The sequence below is a fragment of the Leptidea sinapis genome, chromosome 28 (assembly GCF_905404315.1).
Source record: "Leptidea sinapis chromosome 28, ilLepSina1.1, whole genome shotgun sequence".
Lineage (NCBI taxonomy): Eukaryota > Metazoa > Arthropoda > Insecta > Lepidoptera > Pieridae > Leptidea > Leptidea sinapis.
The window spans coordinates 6,318,504-6,346,170 of record NC_066292.1 but is presented as its reverse complement, the minus strand read 5'-3'; the positions used below and the strand labels follow the sequence as shown (position 1 = coordinate 6,346,170).

The 27,667-nt window shown below is 33.8% G+C and overlaps 1 protein-coding gene across 1 annotated transcript; it reads left to right on the top strand.

Annotated features, from left to right (window-relative positions):
• Window positions 1–26,528, top strand: LOC126972967 (netrin receptor unc-5-like). The gene is made up of 10 exons (XM_050820071.1): window positions 1–203; window positions 5,456–5,908; window positions 12,088–12,266; window positions 14,196–14,274; window positions 16,876–17,046; window positions 17,807–17,947; window positions 19,900–20,031; window positions 21,244–21,358; window positions 22,821–22,930; window positions 25,174–26,528. Exons 1-10 carry the CDS (start codon window positions 131–133, stop codon window positions 25,332–25,334), a joined length of 1,614 nt encoding a protein of 537 aa, XP_050676028.1. The 5' UTR covers window positions 1–130; the 3' UTR covers window positions 25,335–26,528.
• The last annotated feature ends 1,139 nt before the right edge of the window (window positions 26,529–27,667 follow it).

The window sequence follows — 27,667 nt, the reverse complement described above, 5'->3', positions numbered from 1 at the left end:
GCTATCGAAAGGGATGGTTGTTACACTTTGATTTTTAATTTTATATTTAAAATTACGAAACGCATGAAGTATAATGTAACTTTATATGGATAGTGAATGTTGATTTTGTGTTAGTGTATTTATATTAGTGATGTGTGTGAAAACGTGTCTGTTTAGAGTAATTCTTGTTATGTGCTTGACCGTTGGGAAACTTATAAATGGAGGTAACATGAGATTTTATTTATATTTGTGCCAACGGATATTCTATCCTTTTTTAATAATGTAATTATATAAAGATGACATAATATTATAAGTATTTAAATATTGTTAAATCAAATTCAACAGTTTTAATATTTTATTTTTATTTTACATTTATTTAAAAAAAAAGAAGCTATCTTAAGGTACCTAGTAGCTACCGGCAAGGAAAGCTTTCTGTTACCTTATCTCTTTGTTATTAATGTTTGTATGTAACTAAAAATGTCCAAGTTGTTTTCAGTTCAAATGATTATTAATATATTTATTAGGATCACAATAACTGCTTGAAGGTTCTGGATTTCAATCTGTAATAGCAGGTTATATGATGAAGTAGCTTTTAGCCTTCTTGAGTATTTATTTTAAAATTGAAAATAAGTTCAAATCGGATCCTGTTACTCCTGTACCAGGATTTTGACGAATAAAAAAAGTAACGATTAAGATAATGTTTAAATAAATGTTTATGTTTATATGGCTTGGAAATTTAAACTTCACCTTGAGTTACTCCTGTAATAGAAAAGTAACAATGGTTAATGGACAAAATATAACAACTATGCACTATTGGGTTACATTCCTGATAGATTCTTAAAAAATCGAACTTGATTCATGAATATTATTTTATAATATTGAAAAATATATTAATTCACTTCTTTTTAATAGCACTTCTTTTTACTATATAGATGTAGTATGTGTACCTACCTAGGTATGGACTTAAGTTATATTTATTAAATTGTCTCACTCGATAAACTTATATATATTTTTTTTTATGAAAAAAGGGACGAGACGAGCATGACGTTCAGCTGATGGAAATTGATACGACCTGCCCATTACAATGTAGTGACGCTCAGGATTCTTGAAAAGCTTGAGCGGCACAACAATTGCGCTCGTCACCTTGAGACATAAGATGTTAAGTCTCATTTGCCCAGTAATTTCACTAGCTACTTATACTATATTTCTCCTAACTTCCATGTATCCATAATAATATTAACGTTGTACAATATAATATTTAAAAGAAGAATTTTAATTGAAATATCCACATACAATCTAGTCCGGCCGTAAGTTTTGATAGAAATAATAGTGCATTTTTGTGACGTACCTACAACAACTAGATTAAAAAGCTATATTCATTTTTTTTGGTGTCACAACACGATCAATGACGGTCTCTTGATACACTTTGGGTGATGCCTTCACTACTTTTTCAAAAAGATGATGCTATATTTATAATAATCTTAATATATGACGTACCATATTGTATTTCCCACCCTTATTGTATATACTTACATTAAATTAACCCAGCTTTAAACCTATATAAATACAATTACAGAAATAAGTTTACATTTGACGGAGAAAACGGGTTACACGTGCACAAAAGAATTGAGAACCCCTCCGTTTTAAAGTGGTTCAAGAACAGACAGGTGACAGGTTTGACCAAGGATCTGGAACTGATGTCTGACTTCTGTCTCAACCATCTTGTAAAAAATAACTTTGTTTGAATTTCATACTTATTATTTTAATTCAATCTTGGTTGAATGAATATTTTCTTATTAGGTATATACAAATAAGAATTTGCCATATTTTTGCAACTAAAGAGTTGCTTAGTTTACTTAGTTATATAATATACAACGCGGAATCGAACCTTAGAAAACATGAATGGTAGTGCCACGTTGTGACCATATGGCCACAACCGAATTCAGCTGGTACATCTACCACTCGAATTAGCGCGTTAATTACTGCCCTGCATTCGGCTGACAGCTGTCCGGAGGCTTACTATTTGAAGGACCTGAACGTGAAAGCCTTTTCTGCGTAATCTGGCGGGGACAAACCTTTGTTGACTTTGGGCAAACTGAGTGGGAGACTCAAACCGACTCTCATCAACGTTAACCGTCAACTTTTCACCATAAGGAGCTTCGTTCTAACCAAGTTATAAACCGGAGCATTCCTTAACACAGATGGTGTGTGCGCTACAAGAAGTCGAATATCTGATCTCGACGCCTTGAAGTAGCAATACTTTGACTCGAGTGTCACTTGAAGGGCATATGCATTCTCCAGCTGGGCGTAGGACCATTCATGAATCTAGGCACGCATATATATATCCTATGATGCCTCGGGGTATGCCTTAGTTGTAGATCCTCGATTTGAGAATACGGCCCTAATTTTCAAGTGGAAGACGAGGAGGAATCTAATTGACCTTAAGAAGCTAGGTGTGGTCAGTAAGGAGAGACAATACTTTTATTTAATTATTTTTATCTATATATATAAAAATGAATTGCTGTTCGTTAGTCTCGCTTAAACTCGAGAATGGCTGGACCGATTTGGCTAATTTTGGTCTTGAATTATTAGTGGAAGTCCAAAGAGAGAGAGAGAAAATGCTGCTAAATTAAATAATAACAACAAATTTGATTTTTCTTTGATGTGTCCATTCATAATTTCTATGAGAGAATTTAGTGACGCACGGTTTGACAGTTCTGCTGTGAAACAATTTCATTACGACATCAGGGTGCATATTTTACGAAGTAATTTTTGATGTTATGATAAATTATTGACAAATTCATATAAAGACATTATTTTATTTATTATATACAGAACAACGTCTGTCGGGTCAGCTAGTTTTCAATATTTGTTTTGAATATATGTACATATTTTTATGAGAGAATTATTGACGCTCAGTTTATCAGTTCTGCTGTGAAACAATTTCGTTATAAGAACAGGGAGCATATTTTACGAAATAATACTTGATGTTATGGAAATAATAAAGTATTCTTTATTGCTTTAGCAGTCAATGTTGTTAGTAGGATAAAAAGAATGTTATAGAACCTTACAAATGATAAATATGTATATAGATTACAAAGAAGAAATATATAATGTACATTCTACTTTACTAATAGCAATAGTACTGTGTGTCCAGTCTTATACTAGACCAGTACCACTTCCACATGGTTTTTTTTTTGCAAATTTGCGATGTACGTGTACTGTTGTCTTTCGGTTTGAAGGGTGTGGGCTATCACTGTAATTAAATACCCATGGGACAGCCCGTCTCAATGTTTCCGTGCAAGGGGTAACACGGTACTTTACGGTTTCGTATTGTCACTGCTATCGACAGATAATGCTGCTTATGTGGGTATAATCTTAAGCAACCCAAGGAGGAACTTGCTTAGTAATTTCAGGCAGTGCCGGCAGAAGTGAAAACTTGAACATTAACTTAACAAAATTAATTTTGGAATTGTTAGGGAATAATTTCGCACGAATTGCTTTATTTATCAGTATAAAAGTACTAAAATGTATGTGGTTACATGTAATATTAATTTGTTGCGCTATCGTACACAAAAATGACAATTTAAAAAAAAAATAACACTTCAGAACTATTACATTTATTATTCATAAAAATCAACTGTCATCCATAATTTCAATGAATGTCTTACGAATTTGCGATCAGGTCACGTGTCTTGACGTTTTTAACGTCCAATCCCAACCCATCCCAAGAAACTCAACGCCGCTAAAGAAGGATTCACTTCAAAACTATTAAGCAGCGTGTCAGAGTTTTCGCACTACGTCCGAACCGAATCCGATCCGTACCCGTGAAAAACGGTCCGGTGCAGTCATAGAACTATTTCTAACCAATGACGTTCTTATGTATAGAACGTCGGAACAGTTTGGATTTATTTTTCGAACAAGACTGGTTGATCCACAATCCTGTGTTGACACGTTCTGACAGTTGACTGTCAGAACGTTGTTGACAGATTTTTATAGATGCAAAGACGACACCTTTTTCAAACGCGAACTTTGTCCTTAATAAATTAATTTAAATTAAATAAAACGAACTGCTGCGATCATTATCTATGAGCGATATAGTAGACTTAGTTAATGTTCTATATAGATCGTGATCGATCCCGATCGTGACCCGAATTAAATTTCAAAACAAAATTTATGAACGATGCGGGACTCGAACCCGCGAACTCTCGCGTTCCGTGCGAGCGCTCTTCCACTGAGCCAACCGTTAGAGTGACGTAATGATCATAAATCTTGATATGTATTGTACAACTTTCTCTTTCGTTCATCTCAAGTCAATTTCCTAATATGCAAATATTGGGGTTGAGCAGGTCATCAACTCTAAAGTAGATCCTGTAGATGAAGCCACAACCTGAGAGTTGAACAAGACATATCAAGATTTATAAAACTGACGTCACTTGAACGATTGGCTCAGTGAAAAAGCGAAAAACGCGAGACGTCGCGGTTTCGAGTCCCGCATCGTACATAAATTTTGTTTTCAAATTTAATTTGTGTAATAAATCCCAGAAGTGAAATATAAATATATATATAAATATATATATAATATATATATAAATATATAATATATATAAATCCCGGTTATCACTTTAAAATAATAACAAATTGCTTAAAGTTATACCCGACTTCGGAAAAAATCGCACTCGAAGTGAAGTTCTCATGTGAAATTAATATATACAAACTTTTTAATTCCCGCGGGATTTGTGAAAAACTTTAATTAACGTCGATGAGATTTAACTATACCAATAGTAGGTTAAGTTTACCATAGCAATCTTCCTCGAAATAAGATTCATAATATTATAATTTGTTGGAAACGGAAGTGAAAACGGGAACTGGAATTGGAAAAGTTATCAACTACAAACTTGCTTATTATTTTAAAAATCCTTTATCTACACGGGTCACTAGAGTAAAGATGTAAAATATTGCTGTAGTAGAAAAATAAAGGCTATTTTTATTTATTTTTTATCTACGCGGATGAAGTCGCGGGCATCAGCTAGTATTATATAAGTGAACGCTTACCAAAATCAATGCAGTCGTTTAATTTAATGGCCGGAACAAAAAGACAGAGAGTCTGACCTAACCTAAAAAAATACTTTCTAGTATACACGTAAATTCATATATAATAGTAAATAAATTTAAATCTTATATTAAACGCAAACTTATGTCGAAGGCTTATTACAGTATTGAAGATTATGGAAACGATATTACAATATGGAATTGAATGTGTCTTTTTTATGGGTTTTATGGTTCAGCCTTGTACTGTTTTACTGGATTTCATTATTTTAAAAATATGTATATGTTTAAGCTTTTGTGTAATTAACATATATCTTAATTGTATTTTTAGTGATTGAAGCTGATGAGCAATCTTTTGATTTTGTGTCAATAAAATATTTTTAACTTTGACTTTAACTATTTGTAGTTAAATTTGACATTATTACAGGAACTGAACAGTCTACGGAGAAAGAACTAAGACCAGAGTATATACACCCCGAAGGTCTCCTCAATTTCGATCCATATCTCTCAGATTTCAAACCAGAAGTTGAAGAAGATGACTACATACCACTTCCAGAAAATGATGAGACCATAGATGGTCTACCTATCTTCCTTCTGGAGCCCAAGAACTCTTATGTCCTACGAACAAAGCCAGCGACATTACTCTGCAGAGCTGCGAACGCTCTTCAAGTATTCTTCAAATGCAATGATAACAGAATAGAGAAGACCATTCAGTTGGAGCATGTAGATCCTCAGAATGGAGTGAGGGTTGTGGAAGCGGAACTGAATGTAACGAGAAACGAGATCGAGGAGTACTTCGGTGGTAAATATTCGTGCCAGTGCTACGCATGGAACAGTAAAGGGAAGATACGAAGTCAGGATGTTTATATCGAATATGCATGTAGGTACCTTTATACCTTATTGTTACATAAATTATTTGAACGAAAAGACTAACGACAGCAGTTTTTTGGCTATAATAATTATTTTCTTATTTTTTATTAAGCTATTGCATAGCTTCTATCGCGGGCCTTGAGCGTGGAGACCGAATCCAGAAATTTCGTAACGAAAATAACCTAACACTTACTTACTAGATCTATATAGATATTTCGCCACGGTTATTGCAGTTGCCGTGGAACAACGGTTATCACGTATGCTTTTTGTGCAGAAGGTCTCAGGTTAATTTCTTTATTTTTTTTATCAATTTTTTTAATTTTTATTATTATAACAAGCATATTGTCTGTCTGTAATCAAATCTTGCATGTTAAATTTTACTCAGTTCCCGTTTGCTTTTTTTAAAATTAATTTTATTAAAAAAAATACTGCATAAATAAAATAAATAAATAATTATAATTGCATACGTTAATAAAAAATGCTATGCAATAGATTTTCCGCGGCAGTCCCCGAGTGCCACACGTCTTTTTTTATACTATACATATGAAAGAAGATAGTATTGAAAAAGAGCTGTTTCACCTGATTCCTGCCTCCGAATTCCACCTTCACACGACACGCCACAAATTAGATTAGATTGTACTCGTATTGCACCGGGATTTCTTTCATCTCTCATTTCAAATCTCAATTGTGGCTCATTTATATGGGTAAATGGTGTACCTAATTTTTATTTTTGTACTACATTGTATTAGCCTATTCAAGGCCGGCAATTCTATGATTCTTCTGGTGTTGCATGAGAATATGGGCGGTGGAGATCACTTAATATCTGGTGACCTTACGCTCGTTTATCCTCCTCTTTCATATAAAATCGCCATCCAACCGTATCGCTAACCATTGCGACCGCACACGGATTGCAATTGAAAAGTGCTATATATATAAAAATGAATTGCTGTTCGTTAGTCTCGCTAAAAGTCGAGAACGGCTAGACCGATTTCGCTAATTTTGGTCTTCAATTATTTGTGGAAGTCCAGAGAAGGTTTAAAAGGTGAATAAATAGGAAAATGCTGCTAAATTAAATAAAAACAACAAATTTGTTTTTCCTTTGATGTGTCCATACATAATTTCTATGAGGGAATTTATTGACGCACGGTTTGACAGTTCTGCTGTGAAGCAATTTCATTACGACAGCAGGGTGCATATTTTACGATGTAATTTTTGATGTTATGATATATTATTGACAAATTCAAATAAACATATTATTTTATTTACTATATACAGAACAACGTCTGTCGGGTCAGCTAGTTCTTTATAAAAATCAATATTCAAGCCTAGATGTAGCTTCATACTAGATAGCTGTACTTTTTCTCTTGTATTTGGCTGTAATATACAAAAATATTTGTTTCGATCCGACCATTAGATGCATAGAATAACGCGTACAATGAAGCAAATAAAATAACTTTGTAATATTAGTATCGATTCAATGATAGTTAGTTCATCGCCCTGTCTTTTAATAATAAAAGAAAGGCGTTGCAGTGTTTCAACAACAAGAGGCCGTCTCGTTATTGTAACAAGAAACGTGGTATTGTGTGCGAGCAGCTGCTCCCGTTCAATGGTAGTTCCAGCATGAGAAGATCGCGGGAACAAAGATCGCAACTCTAGTCGGCTGCGAACAGTAGCGATATGAGATCAAGCGATAATAATCTTCATATTATTTTTTAGAGTTAAAATAAAAAACTAGCGTAATATGAAGGGTTGCGTATCGATGTGCCACCATATTTATAAATTTGTTCTTTGTGTACTATTGAATTAACTTTCTTGATTTTTTTGGGTATAGGTAATACTCACTGTGTCAAAATTTCAGCTATCTTACTGTTGCAGTTTATGAGACGCAAGGACAGGGGAATATTATTAATAGGTTCACCTTAACAATATCATTACATCGTTGTCCATCTATTCGTTTGTCTATTTCTCTAGAATGCGTGGAGGAATCGAGTTGAAAAAAAAATTGCGTACGTACAAAGTATCCATATCAGAAGTGAAACCTGCACTGTGCATGAACCTCTTAGCTGCATATGAAGTTTTGGTACATGTCGCTAGGATGACACATGATTTTAACTGCTTTAAAAGACATTACAATCACCGCTACGATATTTATGTTCTTCTGGTGTCGTACTCGCGTCATATATAAGACAATCTCTTCCTCAACTATGATCGCCTGGTAGCAAAACACTGTCAAATGCTTCCTATCTCCTTTTCTCCCAAGTTAAATTTTATGAATTTATGTGTCTGTCTCTTTTTACTGTCGATATTTCGTTTCATCGACTTTAAAATCACAACGATGCTACAGAAGTTTTCACTTTAAAACCATAAATATTTACCACTACGAACATATCAAACCAAGCAATTAAATAAAAACAACCCTGATGTATTAATGGACAAGTAAACCAAAATTAATAGTACTTTACTTGCCATAGACTAGAATTAAGAATTTCTAGATGAATAAAGAATTTCGAAAGAAAAATCCAAGTCTTGTTTTTATATTTCATATAGTGAAGTATGAAACCAATCAAACGAAGTTCAGTTTACCCGGCCTAGTAGTTATACCCGGCCACACCATCTCTGTGTCGATCCAGCAGTTTTAAGATTGAGAGAGATGTGGAACATACACACATATACAGTTCGATTTTTATAAATAATATAATAGATATCATTTCATTTAAGGTGTATATTCCTGTAATATAAGTTCCACCGAATTCCTGGGAGCTTGAATCTGAAATGCACTTAAGCGCTCCTTAACTATCAAACACTTTATAATAAGATGACAGCCAAACTTACATAATTTTAACGTCTAGAAAACGTCAAAAAAAAATTTAGTTAACACAAAGTGTCATACAAATCGCGAGTGTAAGACGTAGTTATTCACGTACACTTAAATAATATTCCAGGCCTCTCTTTATCGACTGTCTAACAGACTCTATTTAGACGTATAAATTATTATCTAAACAGCCAACTTATAAGTCAGCCCGTTTACACAAACGGAATATGTAATAATTAATCAAAGATTACCTCTGTATGCAATAAACACTTCCAGCCGATTAACATTTAAAGTTACCTTTAGAGCTGTAACCTTAGTTAATGCGGTAACCATTAGCAGTCGCGGCAACCCCTAAAACATCACTAACTTACAAAACATTCATCAATCGTAAAGTGCTCGATTTAACGAGCGGAAATCATGTTTCCTTCATTTAATGGTTCCGTTCCATTCAACCCCGCGGAGGGTGGAATTTGGAAAGTTTGTGCCGTTATTAAAAGATATTAAGTAAGAGCAACTTTCGTCATGATGCTTCTTTTGGAAATTCCGGTGATGAATTTAAAAGCTCTTAAGTTACTTCGTAGTTCATACATGAATAACGTTATGTATATAGTCAGTAACAAGGGGATGTATGCAATAGGTTTGACACTGAGAATGATTATGGTGACAAAATTTAAGATGATGCCAAAGAAATGAAATTTTAGTGGTTAACATTCTACTCAGATTCACCAAGTTAAATAATAGTTATTTATGCAACTGTTGTGTAATAAGGGGTATTAAAACACGAATGTGGGTTTATGATAATAGAATCACATGAATATGAATCCTCTGAAAGATATAAGAAAAAGATTCTGAAACAGCTTACTGCTAACATTAAAATAGCCAGCCCTAGTAAGTGACCAACCCTAGTAAACTAAGTTTGAATGATAGAATTATTAATTTTAGTAGTAATTTACATTTTGTATAGAGCAATTATTAAAATGCACTTGATTATTATGTTATTTTGCAGCGCTTAAAATATCCGGCGGTGTGTTGTCAAAACTTGAATCACTCATTTTTTCAAGAAAAATGGCGGGGTTTCGAATAACCTACTTTTTTTTACGGCGCGCCATGTTCTGGTAGTGTGGAACGCGCGTAAACGAAAATGTTCTTTTTTTGAAATTCATACAGATACCACGCATCGAGCAATAAGAATGTGGCTGTTTTTTGAAACTTTGTGCATGAAGGGATCAAAAAAAAAAAACCATGGAGTGTTGTTATGAAATTCAGTACAACATTACAACACTCGTTTGGATGATGTAATGGTTATTACGACATTGGGTGTTTTAATGTTGGTAATAAGCTAACTGTTTCAGAATCTTTAATAGAGGATTTAAAGCATGGGTGTAGATAAAAAAATAATAATCACAGACAAATGACAATATAAAAGATATCGACTTCATAAAAGTGCTTATGAGGCTGTTTTACAAAGTTTAAAATTTTTGATAAATAATTTAATAAAAGGTGATTTTTAAATATGGAAGTCGTTCTAAAGCTGTAGTAGAAAGTAAGAATGGAAATATATTTATTTACCACTAGTTGACCCGACCCGTATTTATGAATTTGTCAATAATATATCAAAACATCAAGAATTATTTCGTAAAATATGCTCCCTGTTGTTGTAATGAAATTATTTTACAGCAGAACTGTCAATACGTGCGTCAATAAATTCTCTCATAGAAAATATGTCCATACAAAACAAATATCGGACGACGGGGGACACATCAAAGGAAAACAAAATTGTTGTTTTTGTTTAATTTCGAACACTTTCATATTTTTTCACCTTTTAAACCTTCCCTAGACTTCCACAAATAATTCAAGACCAAAATTAGCCAAATCGGTCCGGCCTTTCTAGTAGAGTTTTAGCGAGACTAACGAACAGCAATTCATTTTTATATATATTAGATAGGGAGCGACAATAACATGACATAATGCAACTACACTTGGTAAACTTCATGGAGCTAAATCAGTTTGTATAGGGGCTTTGATATGGGGAGAAGAACTGAAAAGAAACTGCCAGCTCTTATTTTAAATAACAACTTAGCCTACTTTACTAAGTAATAACTTAATATAATACAATTTTTGTCATATTATACTATATAATACATCATTATTCTCTTTATAATCTACTATTATATAGACGGTAATGATGCATGCTATTATTAACAAATTCTCAAATGGAATCTCTCTACATAATGGAGCCTCCATATAAAAAAAAATATTTTTCTTATAAAGCGTTTTTTAAGTAAGTTTTGATTTAAATTACTTCATTCGTTATAATTCATTAATGTAAATAAGAGTGGTTCTTCGCTTCTTCTTCTTCATCATCAGCCGGCAGACGTACACTGCTGGACAAAGGCCTCCCCCAAAGATTTACACGACGATCGGTCCTGCGCTGCCCTCATCCAACGTATTCCGGCGATCTTAACCAGATCGTCGGTCCATCTTGTACCTACAAAACACTGCGTATTCCGGTATGTGGTCGCCATTCTTCTTCTTCGCTTCTGCTTCTTCGCCGTTCTTCGCTTCTTCTTCTTCGCTTCTGCTTCTTCGCCGTTCTTCGCTTCTTCTTCTTCATCATCAGCCAGAAGACGTCCACTGCTGGACAAAGGCCTCCCCAAAGGTTTATACGACGATCGGTCCTGCGCTGCCCTCATCCAACGTATTCCGGCGATCTTAACCAGATCGTCGGTCCATCTTGAGGGGGACCTACAAAACACTGCGTCTTCCGGTATGGGGTCGTCATTCTTCTTCTTCGCCGTTCTTCACTTCTTCTTCTTCATCATCAGCCGGAAGACTTACACTGCTGGACAAAGGCCTCCCCCAAAGATTTACACGACAATCGGTCCTTCGCTGCCCTCATCCAGATCGTCGGTCCATCTTGAGCTTACAAAACACTGCGTCTTCCGGTACGTGGTCGCCATTCTTCTTCTTAATAATAATACATAGTTAAATTCACTGCGAATTGTTTAATATTGTTTGATAATAGAAGAACATCATTGATAATAGACAAAGATTTCATAATTGATATTTCCTCTGCAATGAACTGCTTTACTGTCTTTAATTTATACAAAATTCATTATTCAATAACAATTCTATATTGTAATATTATAACCTCATAAATCTTAAAATTTTACTCATTTGTATTTCATATGCATATAATTTTGTTTGTAATTGATAAACTCCAAAGTAAGGCGTTCCATTTATTTAACTAGTTGATCAAATCGAGGAAAACATAGTTAGGGCGAGTGACTCTATTAGTATTAGAAAAACTAAGAAATTGTTAAACAAAACTTAAAATAGATTAACAGCAAGTTATTAAACTTGATCTGATACCACAGATATAAAGAAGCAATTCACCCAGCAGCCACAGTCCCAGTCACTGGAGGCTGGAAGACAAGCGACATTCCGATGTAGTCCCCCTGCTGCCGCCCCGCCAGCTACCGTCAAGTGGACCCGAAACGGCGCTGCTCTTGAGGCGTTTGATGAAATGCTGATCCTACCTAAAGTTGGCTTGCAGGTTTGTCTTCTCTTTTTGTATGGAATGGTTATAGTCACGTCTCAAATATTTTAAACAAATATTTTTTTTAATAGAGCAAGGTATATACATTATATAATATCGGCAATATACAGTGTGATCAATTAATTAGCAATTTGTTGTAGATTTATTATTCCCACAAGTATTTAAAATTAAAATATAAATTTATGAAATCTGAAAGATCTTACCCTCCTTTTTCACTATGGATAAAAACTGTTTAGTAGGTAAGTATGTACGTAAGAAATAAAGTTTTTAATACACAACTTTAAAAGAACGCTTGGAATAATATGGTAGCTTAGCTGTCGGTTGACTTTTTTCTTAAATATACATATTTTAAAAGGATATTTGTGATGGCTAGGTCATTTGGGGCGGGCAAGGAGAGGACTAGAGTGACTGCACTAATGTATAGAGTAAATGTGATTGAAATATTGGAAAATGTCATAATAGAGCTGGTATGGAACATTGAAACAGCATTAACTTAATGTTATTAAATTAAATTTAAACTTAAATCTCATTGTTATTAAATTAAATATTCTCATTGGAGACCTATATCTAATCTCATAATAAAATTGTAAGCAACATCCGTTTGTAATAATCTCTTAATTACTGCGTTATTAGACTCTGCTTTTCTTTCTTTTTATCTAACACTTATATATTAATATACCGGTGGACATTGTCGTTGGTTATGCACTTAGTACTTATAATTATAACTTATGTTATTTCTTTCTCTAATGTTATCATCTAGTGTGTAATTGTTTTATGTCCCAAATAAAATAAAATAAAAAATGGAAGGGTTGTCTCATTACTGTAGTTCATCGGGCTTAACGACAATTTTGGAAAGGGAATTGCCTCCGGAAAACTGGCAGGCAATATCCAATGATCGAAGCCCGAAAGCAGTATATACATGAAGCTAACGATTGGCACTTATACTAATGTCCACTTGTCCACATTTTTTTTTATGATAATAAGGGGCGAGACGAGCAGGACGTTCAGCTGATGGTAATTGATACGTCCTGCCCATTACAATACAGTACCACCCAGGATTCGTAAAAAACCCAAAAATTCTGAGCGGCACCACAACTGCGCTTGTCACCTTGAGACAAAAGATGTTAAGTATCATTTGCCCAGTAATTTCACTAGCTACGGCACCCTTCAGACCGAAACACAGTATTGCTTACACATTACTGCTTCAGCTGTTGTTATAGAATTACAGTTGTCTATAGAAAATAAACGGGACCATCAATTTGCTCAGATTTTCTGCAGACGACTACAGAGAGTATTATCGCTCATGGAAGAGATCTAGTAAGAAACCATTGGAAATTGGAGAATCGTTATTTTGCCTTACCTCTCTAGGAGGTATTAGTAATTTTTATCCATGTACTAGCTGACCCGACAGACGTTGTACTGTATATAATAAATAAAATAATGTTTTTTATGAATTTGTCAATAATATTTCATATAATCAAGAATTATTTTGTAAAATATGCTCTCTGTTGTTGTATTGAAATTGTTTTACAGCAGAACTGTCAAACCGTGCGTCAATAAATTCTCTCATAGAAAATATGTCCATACAAAACAAATATCGGACGACGGGGGACACATCAAAGGAAAAACAAAATTGTTGGTTTTCTTTAATTCCGAACACTTTCATATTTATTCACCTTTTAACCCTTCCCTGGACTTCCACAAATAATTCAAGACCAAAATTAGCCAAATCGGTCCAGTCGTTCTCGAGTTTTAGCGAGACTAACGAACAGCAATTCATTTTTTTATATATAGATGTCTAACGGTAATTTGTATTTTTCTGTTCTATATCTAGAAATAGCATGTTACTGTGATTTGTACTGTTCTGTTTTTAAGAATTTGATTTTTGGTGTCTCTACAACTTTCAAATCAGGTGTTTGTTCGCAGGACATGGCGAACTATTCGTGCGTGGCTGAGAACGTCGCGGGGCGACGCGACTCGGACGTAGCTGTGTTGTCTGTCTACGGTGAGTTTACATAACAAGCTCATTGTGTCGTCGCCAGCTCCACACTTGTACTGCAACGTTGTACACCACACTGCAACATGATAATGCATTTTATGTTCCACTAATTTTAATAAACTAACTACAAGGTACTTGCGTTCTTCTTCATTTATTTATTTATTTATCTAAGCAAACTTTAGACCATTCTATTTTACAAATTAATACTATTAACTATATACATGTATTGCCTTTAACAAAGTTTGGCAGATAAAATTATAATGACATTCAGTCATGTATCACATGCACACATTACTCAGGATATATTATATAATCATATACAGCAGATACAGGTGTATGTATTATTTTACCTATGTAGACATGACAATCTCTCACCGTTTAAAAATTAGACGTTTATTAAATGTCGTTGAATTGAAATGCCATACCTCCAACGGGCTGTATTAATTCCTTATATCATTTATATGCCTAGATAGACTGGGACAGCTGTGAAAATGTTGAAAAAATAGCAGCGAACGGTTCACCTCTATTTTCAGCAACGCACGCACACTAAATCAAAGTTATTAACAAATCACGAGTGTAAGACGTAGCTGTCATGGCAAACCAGGCAGGCTAACCTCTATTTTGAGCAATTCACGCACACTAACACAGAGTGTTTTACAAATCACGTGTGTAAGACATAGCTTGTCATGCACATTAAACTAATATTCCTGGCCTGTTTTCATCGGTTGTCTAACAGCGAGAGACTCTATCTAGACTTATAAAATGATCTACTATTAGTCAATGTCAACGGCCAAACGCGGCACGTGTCAATAACTCTTTTTAAAATACCAGACGGTCAAAAATTAAGAAACCAAGGTTAACAAGATGTCGGGATTTTGGCATACAATACAGACATTTATAATAGTTTGGTAACTTTTTTATATCCAGTCATTTGGTTAAGTTAAAGTTACTGTTGAAATTTATTAATAACCTTTTACTCAAAAATTTAAGGATATTAAAATAATTACTGTTTGACCTGATTACTATAACATAAATGACTTTCGTAATGATACCACAGATTGGGAATGGAGCAACCGCCTTCAGGCTATTTAATAATCTGTTTCATTTTACAATATCACTTTGTAATCATATTTTTTCGATGAAAAAAGAAGCCCGCTGAGTTTGTTGCGCCTATTCCTCTCACCTGAGGCATTCGTTTTGGAATGAGTGGTAGTTTTTGACTTTCAATAAGTGATGTCACTTCCTATTTTGAATAAAAATATTTAAATTTGAATTTGAATTCCTACCTAGAATCTAAATCGTTGTCCCACACGCCACGAACTGAATTACTTGCCTTACTAACTGGATGTATGGCATTACCCAACTGTATCGCTATTTTTTTTTTCGTAGTCAAAGTAGAAGAGTTCATTGTTGAAAAAGCATGTCCGATAAGTACGAAAGCGCGCTCCCGTGAGCCTGGTGTTGTAAGAGTGTTCGGATCACTTAACATCAAGCTACCAGTGGGAGGCTCCTTTGCACAGTATACCGGCTAGTTTATGGGTACCACAACGGCGCCAATTTCTACCGTGAAGCAGTAATATGTAAACATTACTGTGTTTTGGTTTGAAGGGCACCGTAGCTAGTGAAATTACTGGGCAAATGAGACTTGATTTCATGTCTCAAGGTGACGAGCGCAGTTGTAGTGCCGTTCAGAATTATTTTATATTTCAAGAATCCTGAGTGGCACTGCATTGTAATGGGCAAAGCGTATCAATTACCATCAGACGACCGTCCTGCTCGTCTCGTCCCTTATTTTCATAAAAAAAAGTCGCCTGCTTGTTGGTTTGGTAACCAACCTAACAATAAAATACGACACACAAGTATCAGAAATTTAAATTAATATTATTAATAATCTTAAGTATATTTATAAGATGCTAGCTTTTACCCGCGACTTCGTCCGCATGCAATAGTTACTTTGGACAGCATTGTTTATTTTTTTAAAAACTCACTTTGAAAATAATACACAACAAATTGCTGTGCTTAATACATCTTTATAAACTACCAACTATAGAACTGTAGACCCACGTTTTCACTCAGGTCTAAATTTTAAAAACGCTTGAAGAAATATTTAAGAGTTTTATGGTGCTATCTTCGATAATGACGAACTTTCAATTCAAACTTCTACTCTCTATTTCAACCTAGCCTTTTATTCGCGATAAAATATAGCCTATGTCCTTTCCTAAGCTCTTGTCTATCTCTGTACTAAATTTCATCAAAATCAATCAATTTAGACGTGAAAACGTCTAAATCACTGAACCGATTTTGAGCGCTACAAACAAACTTACATTCACATTTATAATAGTAGGGATTAATCTCTTTATTATTTTAATATATAACACTTATTTCTGGGATTAATTAAATAAAAATTGTAACAGTTAACAGTTGTTGAGCAGGTTCTCAACTGTAATGTAGATCCTGTAGATGGAGCCACAAACTGAGAGTTGAACAAGACACACCAAGATTTACGATACATGCGTTACTCGAACAGCACTCGAAAGACGTGGTAGCGGGATTACTAGACATTTGTTTAATTATTGAACCTCGTATCTTATCGCCATTTATGTCCAGTGAACGGAGGCTGGTCGGAGTGGTCTGCCTGGGTCGCGTGTCGATGTGGTGTTCAGAGCAGCGGCAGACGGAGGACGAGGACCTGCAGCGAGCCAGCCCCCACCAACGGGGGGGCGCCGTGCAGGGGTCCGTCCTCGCAGAGTGATGACGACTGTCTCCGATGTCAGAATGGTGAGCATGCTACCTTCTTTTTTTAAATTTATTTATCGAAATACATATTTTACAAAATGTGAACAAATAACATGCATTGTAAAAACCACAGAGGTTTCAGTTTTTTACAAAATAAATATAATCTTAACATTAAATTCTATACCAACATACAATTATTAATATCTATAGAAAGTAACAATCGGCTTACCTTACTATTATTTATTTCAACACGAAGCAAACAAAAAACATTTCCCTATATAAACTATAGAATCTATAGTAGAGATATATTTTCATCTGTTTTTATTCTCCTCTTTAAAAACTTACTTAACGAGCAAACATGTTCACTTAGCGAATAATAAATGTATTTATAGTATATTTTACTTGACTTCAATAATTGTACAACACACTATTTCAAAATTTCTTGCAAGTTGCAACAGTGAAAAAACACGGAGTCCTTTGAGTAGCTTTTTAGTATTCAAGGGTGATTGAAAGAAATTGATACAGACCCAACAATGTTTTTATATCTTTCTATATATATCTATCATATTGAGAACGACAGTGATCTTTTTTTTTGAGTCAATAGTTTAATTTATACACTTGCTGTTACACCAAAAGAGTTTCAGTATTTTTCTGGTTCACCACCAGTTTATCACATTTCAAATAGGAAATTTTAAAAAAATCGGCTTAAAAATATACTTCGATCTCTTACATAAGTTTAAGCAGTATTTTAATTTGATTTCATAAGAAACTTTGACCAAACTGTATTGTCTCGTTGTACAAGGCTCCTGGTCACCATGGAGTGGTTGGTCTGCCTGCAGTGAGGACTGTATCAGGGTCAGAAGGCGGCAGTGTGTCGGCTCCTGTGCTGGCTCCACATTACAACACGCAGCCTGTGTGGATGGCCTATGTGCAGCTGGTATGCGTAAGTATACAATGTGAGGATAGTTCAAGGTCATACTCTGATGAAGAGAGAACGGAATTAACATCAATAAGTCTAGACACGTTGAAAAAAAAGTGGTACAAAAACTAAAGATAAATGCTTTTTGTAGAGTATTAGTTATTGAATATGTATTTGTAAAATTTTGAAAATGGAATTAATTGGATTATGTTTTGTTTTTGTAGAACTAAAATTCCTTTACTTGCAGCCAGTTACTGCTTATATTGGCAATTTTTGTTGTGATTTCTACATATTTTCAAGGTTGAAGGATGATTCAAAGATAGATAGTGGTAGTTTCAGGTATATTATGTAAGTCCTTATTAAGTGGTTTTTAAAATAAGACTAAGTATGCTCCATTCTCGTTAGTCAGTTTTTCCATATTGAGGAGTACTTGCTTGAAGAATCGATAAATATTTAATGGGTCGCTATAGCTCTAAAGTTATACTTAACTTTAGAGCTATAGCGTTATATTATGTTAGGAAATTTCAGCCAATTTCGTTGTGATTTCAAGCATTTCAATTCTGTCTTAGGGCAGCAGTAAGCATTTTGTTAAGTCATTGGCCGATGATACCTACTGCTGAACATCAGGTGGTTTACTCTTTCCATCCCTTATTGCCTTAAAATAAATTCCCAAAAAAGTTACATTTCTCAAAACTGCTTCACAATAATTACATTGTTGATCACCACGGAATGTAAAATTAAGATAGTCGCCGATTCATTGTTGAGTTTATACATAATTTTTTATTTGAATATTTTATATATTATTATTATTATTATTATTATTAGCTAATAATATTTCTTGCTGGTTTCTCACAAGCTGTCGAAGCATCAAATAGAAGTAAAAAATTATATTACTTGTTATTCCCATAACCTTTCCTAATTATATTAATTCGATCACGGTAGACTGCCTCAGTCAATGGAGTGTAAAGTTAATTATACTAACAAACACGAACTGATCTGTAATTATAACGATAATAGTAATGTAGTACTTGTACGCTTTGTGTTGATATAATTTGTTTTTTTTTTTTTGTAGCTAAGTACTTAAAACTTTACTACTTAAAGGTTTATTATTAATTAAAATGTGTAAGTAATAGTTATTTGATAACAGAATTATATATTTCAATGTACCAATTTTAAGTCGTGTGGCGGTTCATTCCTCTTACGCAAATCGCCAATCTTTTAATGAGTCCGCTGCCTTTTGATTTTCTTATCATTTTATGGTGAATACTCGATATGATATGGCACAATTCTGTTTGTAACTCGCCCACGTTCTCGTATCGCTTTTGAACTATAAAAAACTATGCTATAAAGTATTTTAATTATGAAGTGGGTACTTATTAACGAATAATTAATGCTATCTATGGAATGATAATATCTCTACTTTTCGAACGTCGTCGTCGGCAATAAATAACTTTCTTGAAATTTGACTCAAACATTTTACGTTGCTCCTTACTTTTAAAATACTATGTTAGCTAAGAAGACTTATTAGTTTTTGGCCATTCTTTTGATTGACATCATAAAAGTAGTGTTGTTTTTTTTACATTATGGTTTACGGTTCGAGTCCCAGACGAGGCTAGTAATTTTAGAAAATCTTTGAATGCAGAATTATTAACTATTAAGATAAACATAAAGTCTTCTTTCAGTAAAATACCCTATCTACGATATTAAAGGTACTTTCCCTTCATGTTCCATAACTTTGGGACATCCTGTATAAAAATGAAGCCTTTCTCGGTGATAATACTTTTTGTGAAAATTTGTGAATAATATACGTTTTACGACTCACTGACACCAATTCTATGATTTTTGAAATTTGTGTATAATATGTCTGCATGCTCTTTTATAATTATTGTAGGATTAAATCATTTTGACACAATAAAGATTTTTTAACAATAAATGTTTAGGGGACAGCGTGTGTTAAATGTACTTTTGTTTCGTAGGACTGTACAAGAACAATCTCCCCATGTACGTGGGAATTGGCATCACAGTCGCAATGCTGGCAACTGGAGCTGCCATATTGTATGTCTGGTGTAAATACAAATCGAGACCTGGGTACACTGCGGCTTCTACAGGTGACAATCAAATATTATAATATCTTATATTCTTGAAAATAAAAATTTTACTAATACTACGAAATCAATAATAATTCTATACTGCTTGGCAGCTTCAGTATACCCACTTAATTTGTACCAAAATTAAGACGAAGAAAATATAGATAGAGTCATAACCCAAGAATTGAACAAACATACCAAGATTAATGGATCATGCGGATAGTTGGCTTAGTTGGTAAGAGCGTTGGGGCGTAATATCGCAGCGTTCATAAATGTTGGTACAAATTAAATTTTGTAGATTTAATCGCAGAAGTGAAGGGTAGCACTTAAAAATATCAAACTGTTTAGATCCAGTATACTTCGTAGTTCGTACGCAGTAAACGGTCCTACATAAAGAGTGTTTGTTACAAAACGGTAATAGATCCCTAAATATATGCGCGTAACCCTAAATTAACAGGAGCTCCACAAATTTGTTGATTATACTATAAATTAATAACACTGTTAATTTATCATAATATAAAAAATATAAGCCTTAAAAATTATGTTTGTGTGTCAGATAACTTAGATTATAAGGAGTTCTTCAGTCTTTTTTTATTTTAATATATGAACTAGGGTTCAGCGCATAAATCAATCAATCATGATTTTTAAATTTTTATTTGTAATTATTAGGTATTATTTTGTTTTAATTGTAATTACTTTTTATAATACTTGTTTGTTCTTGTTTTAGGTTTAATTTACTAGTAATTGTTTGTTTTTAAGTTAAGTTAGTATAGAAATAATTTATTTCAGGCGAGGTTTCGGTCTGCCGTAGCTAGTGAAATTACTGGGCAAATGAGACTTGACATCTTATGTTTCAAGGTGTTTTTTTAAAAATACTGAACAGCACTGCATTATAATAGGCAGTGCGTATCAATTACCATCAGCTGAACGTCCTTCTCGTCTCCCCTTATTTTCATTAAAAAAGGTGCATGTTTCACGGGGGCCACAGAAGAACAGCATTGCAACCTCCTTTGGCTCCTTTTTAAATACCACACATTTTTTATATTTTTAAGTTGCTTCATTTTTGTTATTTATTGTATGTGTTTGAATGTCTCTCTTCCTTAAATGCGAATGATATCTTATATAATGGGCACATAAACGAAATCACAGGCTATTCTCGTGTAGTTAAGGAACCTTTATGTTTCAATCGGCCACTTGTCAATTCTTTGTCGACTTACTAACTCTAATTTACAGGAATACCAAAGAGCTTCACGCGCGATAAGAACCCCGCGCCAGACCTGACGAGAGCGTGCAATGAATATTGGATGCGGAACGAAAACCAATATGACCTGCCTCACATGAGAGACAGGTTATACTTGAATATTTTATACTGAATAATGGCTTATGCGATATTACTTGTTTGAAACACGGAGTGAATTGCATTTTTCACTGACATGCGGTAACATAATTAACTTTTTCGATTCGAGTCAATAACACACATTTGAATCTTTTTAATGTAAAACATAGGTATATACCATGAAAAGGGGTGTATTTAGGGGTAGATATATATATATTAGTTTAGATAGAGTTTTTTGCGCCGCTTCTTCTCTCTTAGAGCGCCATTTGTTTCCGAAGCGGTAGTAGTAGTTATTAGAAATGACATCAAAAATAATTCTAAAGGAATCAATTTTAAGTAAATAAATGCCTTTTATGCCTTTTATTGGATTTTATGGTAAAAATATTTATTTACTTAACGTACTAAATTAATCTATGACACTTGCAAAATAACTATAATTAATGGTTCTACTTGTGAGTACGCGGATCTCTACTATTAATTAGTTAAAATGGTTTAAATGGTTACTCGGACCAGTCCTGTAATGGTTACTGAAGGCAACACATGGTTATAAATAATAAATTTTATCTACTAAGCAATATTTGTAATATAATGCTGTTCGATGGATTTAAAACATTAATCCGTGAGTACAAAATATGGTTAAGTTTCCACTATTAAATTTTTACTAATATTTTTAATTGCACTATTTTTTTTTATGGAATGGGAGGACAAACGAGCGTACGGGTCACCTGGTGTTAAGTGATCACCGCCACCCACAATCTCTTGCAACACCAGAGGAATCACAAGAGCGTTGCCGGCCTTTATGGAAGGTGTACGCGCTTAAATTGTTCCAATATTAAATTTATACCTATAATATTATGAATACCTTATGACGTGACCTATATGTTGTATGTTATGTCAAAGTGAAGTGACGCTTTTTACTTTAGATTTTCAAGAATGTTTAGTTTATAGTCTTATTGAATCATAATGTTTCTCTTAATCCAATTTTAAAAACATATTTTTAAACATGATCTTGCTATCTTGCTTGATTAAGGGTAAATGTATACACTTCTATAATAAAGTACCAGCCACTGTTCAGGCATTATCTATAAATAAATTTAAATATTTTATAAAAAAAATGGCTCTGTCGTAACTCCACTGCTGAATATCCAGACAGCCTGGGACTAGATTGTGATTATTTTATAGCGATAAAAATGACTGCGCAATATTGTATATTTTTCTTGAAAAGAGCGTAAAAAAATAATCTCTCTCAGAGCGCCATTTGTTTCCGAAGCGGTAGTAGTATCTAGTAGTTATTAGAAATGATTTCAAAAAGAATTCTAAAGGAATCAATTTTGAGAAAATAAATGCCTTTTGTGCCTTTTATCGTATACATGTACTAAAAAGGTGTAGGAACTAAGAGTATTATTATAAAGTACATTCTTAAAGCTACGTATCGAACACAAATAGTAGTAAAAACATGTATTTTATTATGTAGTTACTCGTCGCCATTCGGCAACAGAACTCACCACTCGTCTGGCAGCAACCACTACGAGATGAAGCCTTACAGCCCGTCCGGGGAATCAGCATCAAGTTGTTACACCAACTGTATGTATTACACTTACAGAAATATATAATTTGTACTAGGAAACCTCTCTAGAGTCTACACTTTCAACTATTTTGCTTCTCATAATATATTATATAAGTATGAATGTATATTTTTTTCTTCCAATGAGTGTTACCAACATTTTTATGTTTCCGGATGTTTTTATATGTGTAATAAACATAGGTACTATAGTTTCTCTTAAATTAGAGTTCACCAGCCTCCATCCTAATTCCTCAGCATCCTATAATATTAGAGATGTAGAATAGGAGATCCATTGCCGGCTTTTGAGGTAGGTTTGTGATGCAAAACTCAACGTCACACCACCGCCAATCAAAATGGATGTTCCCTGACAATTTTCAGATCAAATAAGGTTGCATCATGAACTTTGCAGCAATGCGTTTTATATACAGACATACAATCCCGCCTTCCAGAGGGCTAGTACAGATAACGAACTTCCAATACCTCTTTCTATCCAGTCATAATACTCCAATTATATCACAACTTGCTGACCCGGCAAACGTTGTTTTACCATATAAAGTATAATTCACGCGATAGTTTTATAAGTAATAAAATATTGCCTATATATATACTGTACATCATTTTGTTCTATTGTCAATAGTTTTTGCAGCGCACGCAAAAATAGGTTTTCGACTTTACACCTTGTGTTACAAAATAGCAATTTTATTACGGATCCCTAATTTTGAAAAAAAAACATAGCCTATAGCCTTCCTCGATAAATGGACTACCCAACACTGAAAGAATCATTCAAATCGGACCAGCAGTACCAGAGATTAGCGCGTTCAAACAAACAAACAAACAAACACTGCAGCTTTATAATATTAGTATAGATAATCTATTTGTGGATTCAGTATTTAATTTATATGATTTAAATATATATTTTTAACACTTATACAAATTCAATTTGTAATATATTCCCAATATTTCTACGTTAACATGTAAAAACGAAGAAATCAATAGAGAATTTGTTCTTAATTCCTATGAATACTTGACTATAATAGTGAAGTTTCTTATGTGTATTGTTTTATTACATTTATTTAATTAGGTTTTCGTATAACTAATCCCAGAAGTGAGGGTTATCACTTTAAAATAAATGCGTGGGTTAGTAAATGTAATTTGTAGGGTTCCATATCTGAAGAGTAGCCAACAGAAATCTAATAGGGCTGGAAACAACAGACGAATCATGGAGTGTTAATATTGACTGCGCGTTAATAGTAACACAGGTGAAAATGAGACAGATGTTGTTAATATTACTGTCGATATAAATAAAATACAAGCTAAGTTGGCGACCCCAAATGGCCACTATGAAAGTAACAAAAATATTTTTGTACAAACGTACAAAATGATATGCTACAACGGTACGAAACCCGTAAGCCCGAAACAGACTTTCATTAATATCTTGTATATAAAATTCTCGTGTCACAATGTTCGTTCCCGTACTCCTCCGAAACGGCTTGACCGATTCTCATGAATTTTTGTGAGCATATTGAGTAGGTCTGAGAATCGGAATTTTCATACCCCTAAATGTTAAGGGTGGTCCACACAAATTTTTATTTTTTTGACATTTTTTTTTAAATTTGTTTGATTATGAGTCAACATTAAAAAATACATACAACTTCAAATTTTCACCCATCTACGATCAACAGTTACTTTTGTATCGCGATTTTAATATCGGCAATACAACGTTTGCTGGGTCAGCTAGTCTTATATATAAAATTCTCGTGTCACAATGTTAGTTACCTTACTCCTCAGAAACGGCTCTACTGATTTTTACCAAATTTTATAAGGATATTCGGCAGGTCTGGGAATCGGCTACTATCTATATTTCATCCCCCTAAATGTTAAGGGTCCACCCCAATTTTTTTTTTATTTTTTGGTCGTAATTTTTGTTTTAATTTTTTTATGATACAACATTAAAAAATACATACAACCCTAAATTTTTAACCATCTACGATCAACCCCTATTTTTGAATCGCGATTTTTATATTATTCTGTTCCATCCACAAATCCGCTATAGGGTTGCAAGATGGCAATAGATCAATACTTACAATAATTGTAGTACGATACATTTGGTAGGTCTGAGAATCGGTTGCATCTACTTTTTACACCCCAAATTTTTTTTTTACTTTATATGGCAATACTAGGTTTGCTTGGTCAGCTAGTTACATCTAGAATACTCGTTAATGCCTTCACTGTAAGTGTAATTACACATTATTATGTATTGCAGCAAGAACTATGACGTCACGCTCCAGCGAATGCTCGTCTCAGCTCGCGGAGCTGGTGACCTCGTCTCCGTCTCCATCTAAGGTGGACGTCGCTGTCACCCTGCCTCCTGGCTCCATGGAATCCAGCTACAGGGACAAAATATGCTTGACCATTGTTAAATAAAAATCTTTATCATCAGCGTTGTATTCCTTTTGTAATCGTCAAATTGTTTTGTATTTATAAATATTTTTGTAAAAATGACAGCAAATGCTTACGGTCAGTAATTATATGAGGCGGGTAATCTAAAGTGACCATCTGCTCAATTTTTTTTTTATGTAATACGCTTGTAGCCAGTCACTAAAATAAAAACACAATTATAATAGGGAGTCACCCTATTAAAAAAATGGTTGAAGCAGATCTTTTACACTACATTAGTTATAAAAATGCTACGTTAAATATGATTTAAATTAAAATATTCGCCTTATATATCAACCATCAACTATTAATGAAGCAGTTTTGAAATACCTAACAGACAAATAGGTACATAGATTATACATACCAAGTATGTTTAATTTGACTATGGTCACCATTATTCATTATTTAATAGTTGTCTTATATTACCTGTAAAAATATTGAATACCCAATAATCTACGTTAACATGTAAAAACAACGAAGAAATAAATATAGTAAGTATTCTGATACTTGACGATTATCGTGAAGTTTCTTATGTTTATTGTCTTATTACATTTATTTAATTAGGTTTTTAGATCAAATGAAATTACTGTATTAACCTATAAAAATACTTGATAATTCGATTTTGTATAAGTATTTTTTTCCCAAAAAAGGTTGGTATTAAGTTACTAGTGGGCAGTTAATTTCTTAGCACTGATTTCAAATGAATTGTCCTTAAGAATATCAATTCGATCCATTTTATCCCTAAAATATGGAATCGTGTTTACATCAACGTGAGGAAAAAATGTTTATTTAACATGTAAATTAAAAATAATGAATATTGTGCTTATATATTGAAACACGACTATTCAGTTTCCTCAGTTTAAAATAGATGGAAAAGAGCTTTAAAGCGTTCATATTACTTATATTCTATTATTTATTCACCTGTACATGACATACTTTACAATGAAGCGTCTTCTTCAGAGATATCCTTAGATATTGTCCTAAATCATGAATATAAAATAATGCCAGTTCCTCGAGCACCACAATATAATCAATTTCATTGAAGACTGAATCGGAGACGAGGCCAATAAAGCATTTACTATTATTTATTTGTTGTATAGGTACAATATGATCACGTAGTGTGTAAATATTTTATTTAAAACTGTGATATTTTGTAATGATGAATAAATGTGACAAAAATTTGACGATACTTTTATTTTTATAATAAGGCGATTCTTCTTCTTCGTGACACTCTTGGTAGAGCGGTCGTGGTCATCAGGAAGTGACATCTTTTGGGGCAGATGTGATTTGCCTCACAGGAATTCTCCAATTTTTCCTGCTGGCCAACAGTCTGGTACACTCCTTCAATAGACCGCCCACAGTAGACTTAATTTGGTCGGTCCATCGCATGGGCGACCTTCCTCGCCCTCTGGTGCCCACTACTTTGCCCTGTATAAAATGGCGCTCGATGAACTCACTCTCACGCCGGGAAACATATCCTAAGAACGTATTCGACTCTGTACAAACACTGAAAGGCATTGTTTTATGCCAAGTCCTTGGAGAATGGAGACAATGGTGCGAAACTCGGTCCACGAAACTCCCAGCATTCTCCTCTAGGGCATAAATTCCTTTATCTCGACTTGTCGCAAAGTCCACGTCTCTGCAACATATAAAAATATGGTAAAAATAAGTATCAAGTAAACCCAACGAAGTGATAGTAACATATAAGTCAGTAATATGATTATTAATGGTGACGTTATCATCACACGGGAGAAGAAACTATTATAAAAACATCAATCATAAGTCCTATCATAAAAAACGTTGGAGTTTTAATGATAAAGTTAGAAGGAATCGGTTCAATAGACATCTTTCAAAATACTTCGTCGAACTTACATTACGAGTAAGTAATTTGTCAAAACTTTTAGTGAAGTTATTACTTGTTGTAGATTTGTGTGCACAACATCAAAAATTGGTTTTGCTTTAACTTCACCTTTTTGAACCAAGTAAAACTTCACTGCTTTAATTTTTGAGGATGGTTTATTGCATCATAGAAATATACCCTTAAAGATTCAAAGTAACCGGTTAAAAATCATCAATCAGGCTGTAAAATAATATTCCCACGTTCCCATAAAATGAACAAGTCTGCTTGGTAAATTCTGATATCTTATAACTACCGTAAATAAAGGCAGCCGCAGTAACAAGCCTCTATGTTTATTTCTGCTTGTGCAGGATGTTACAAAACTACCCGTAAAGCCGAAAGGAGGTTAAATGGGTCGTTATAGCGAGTCCATTCACAATAATTCAGAACCGTAGTAACGGTATATAACACACCCAAAAAAAAA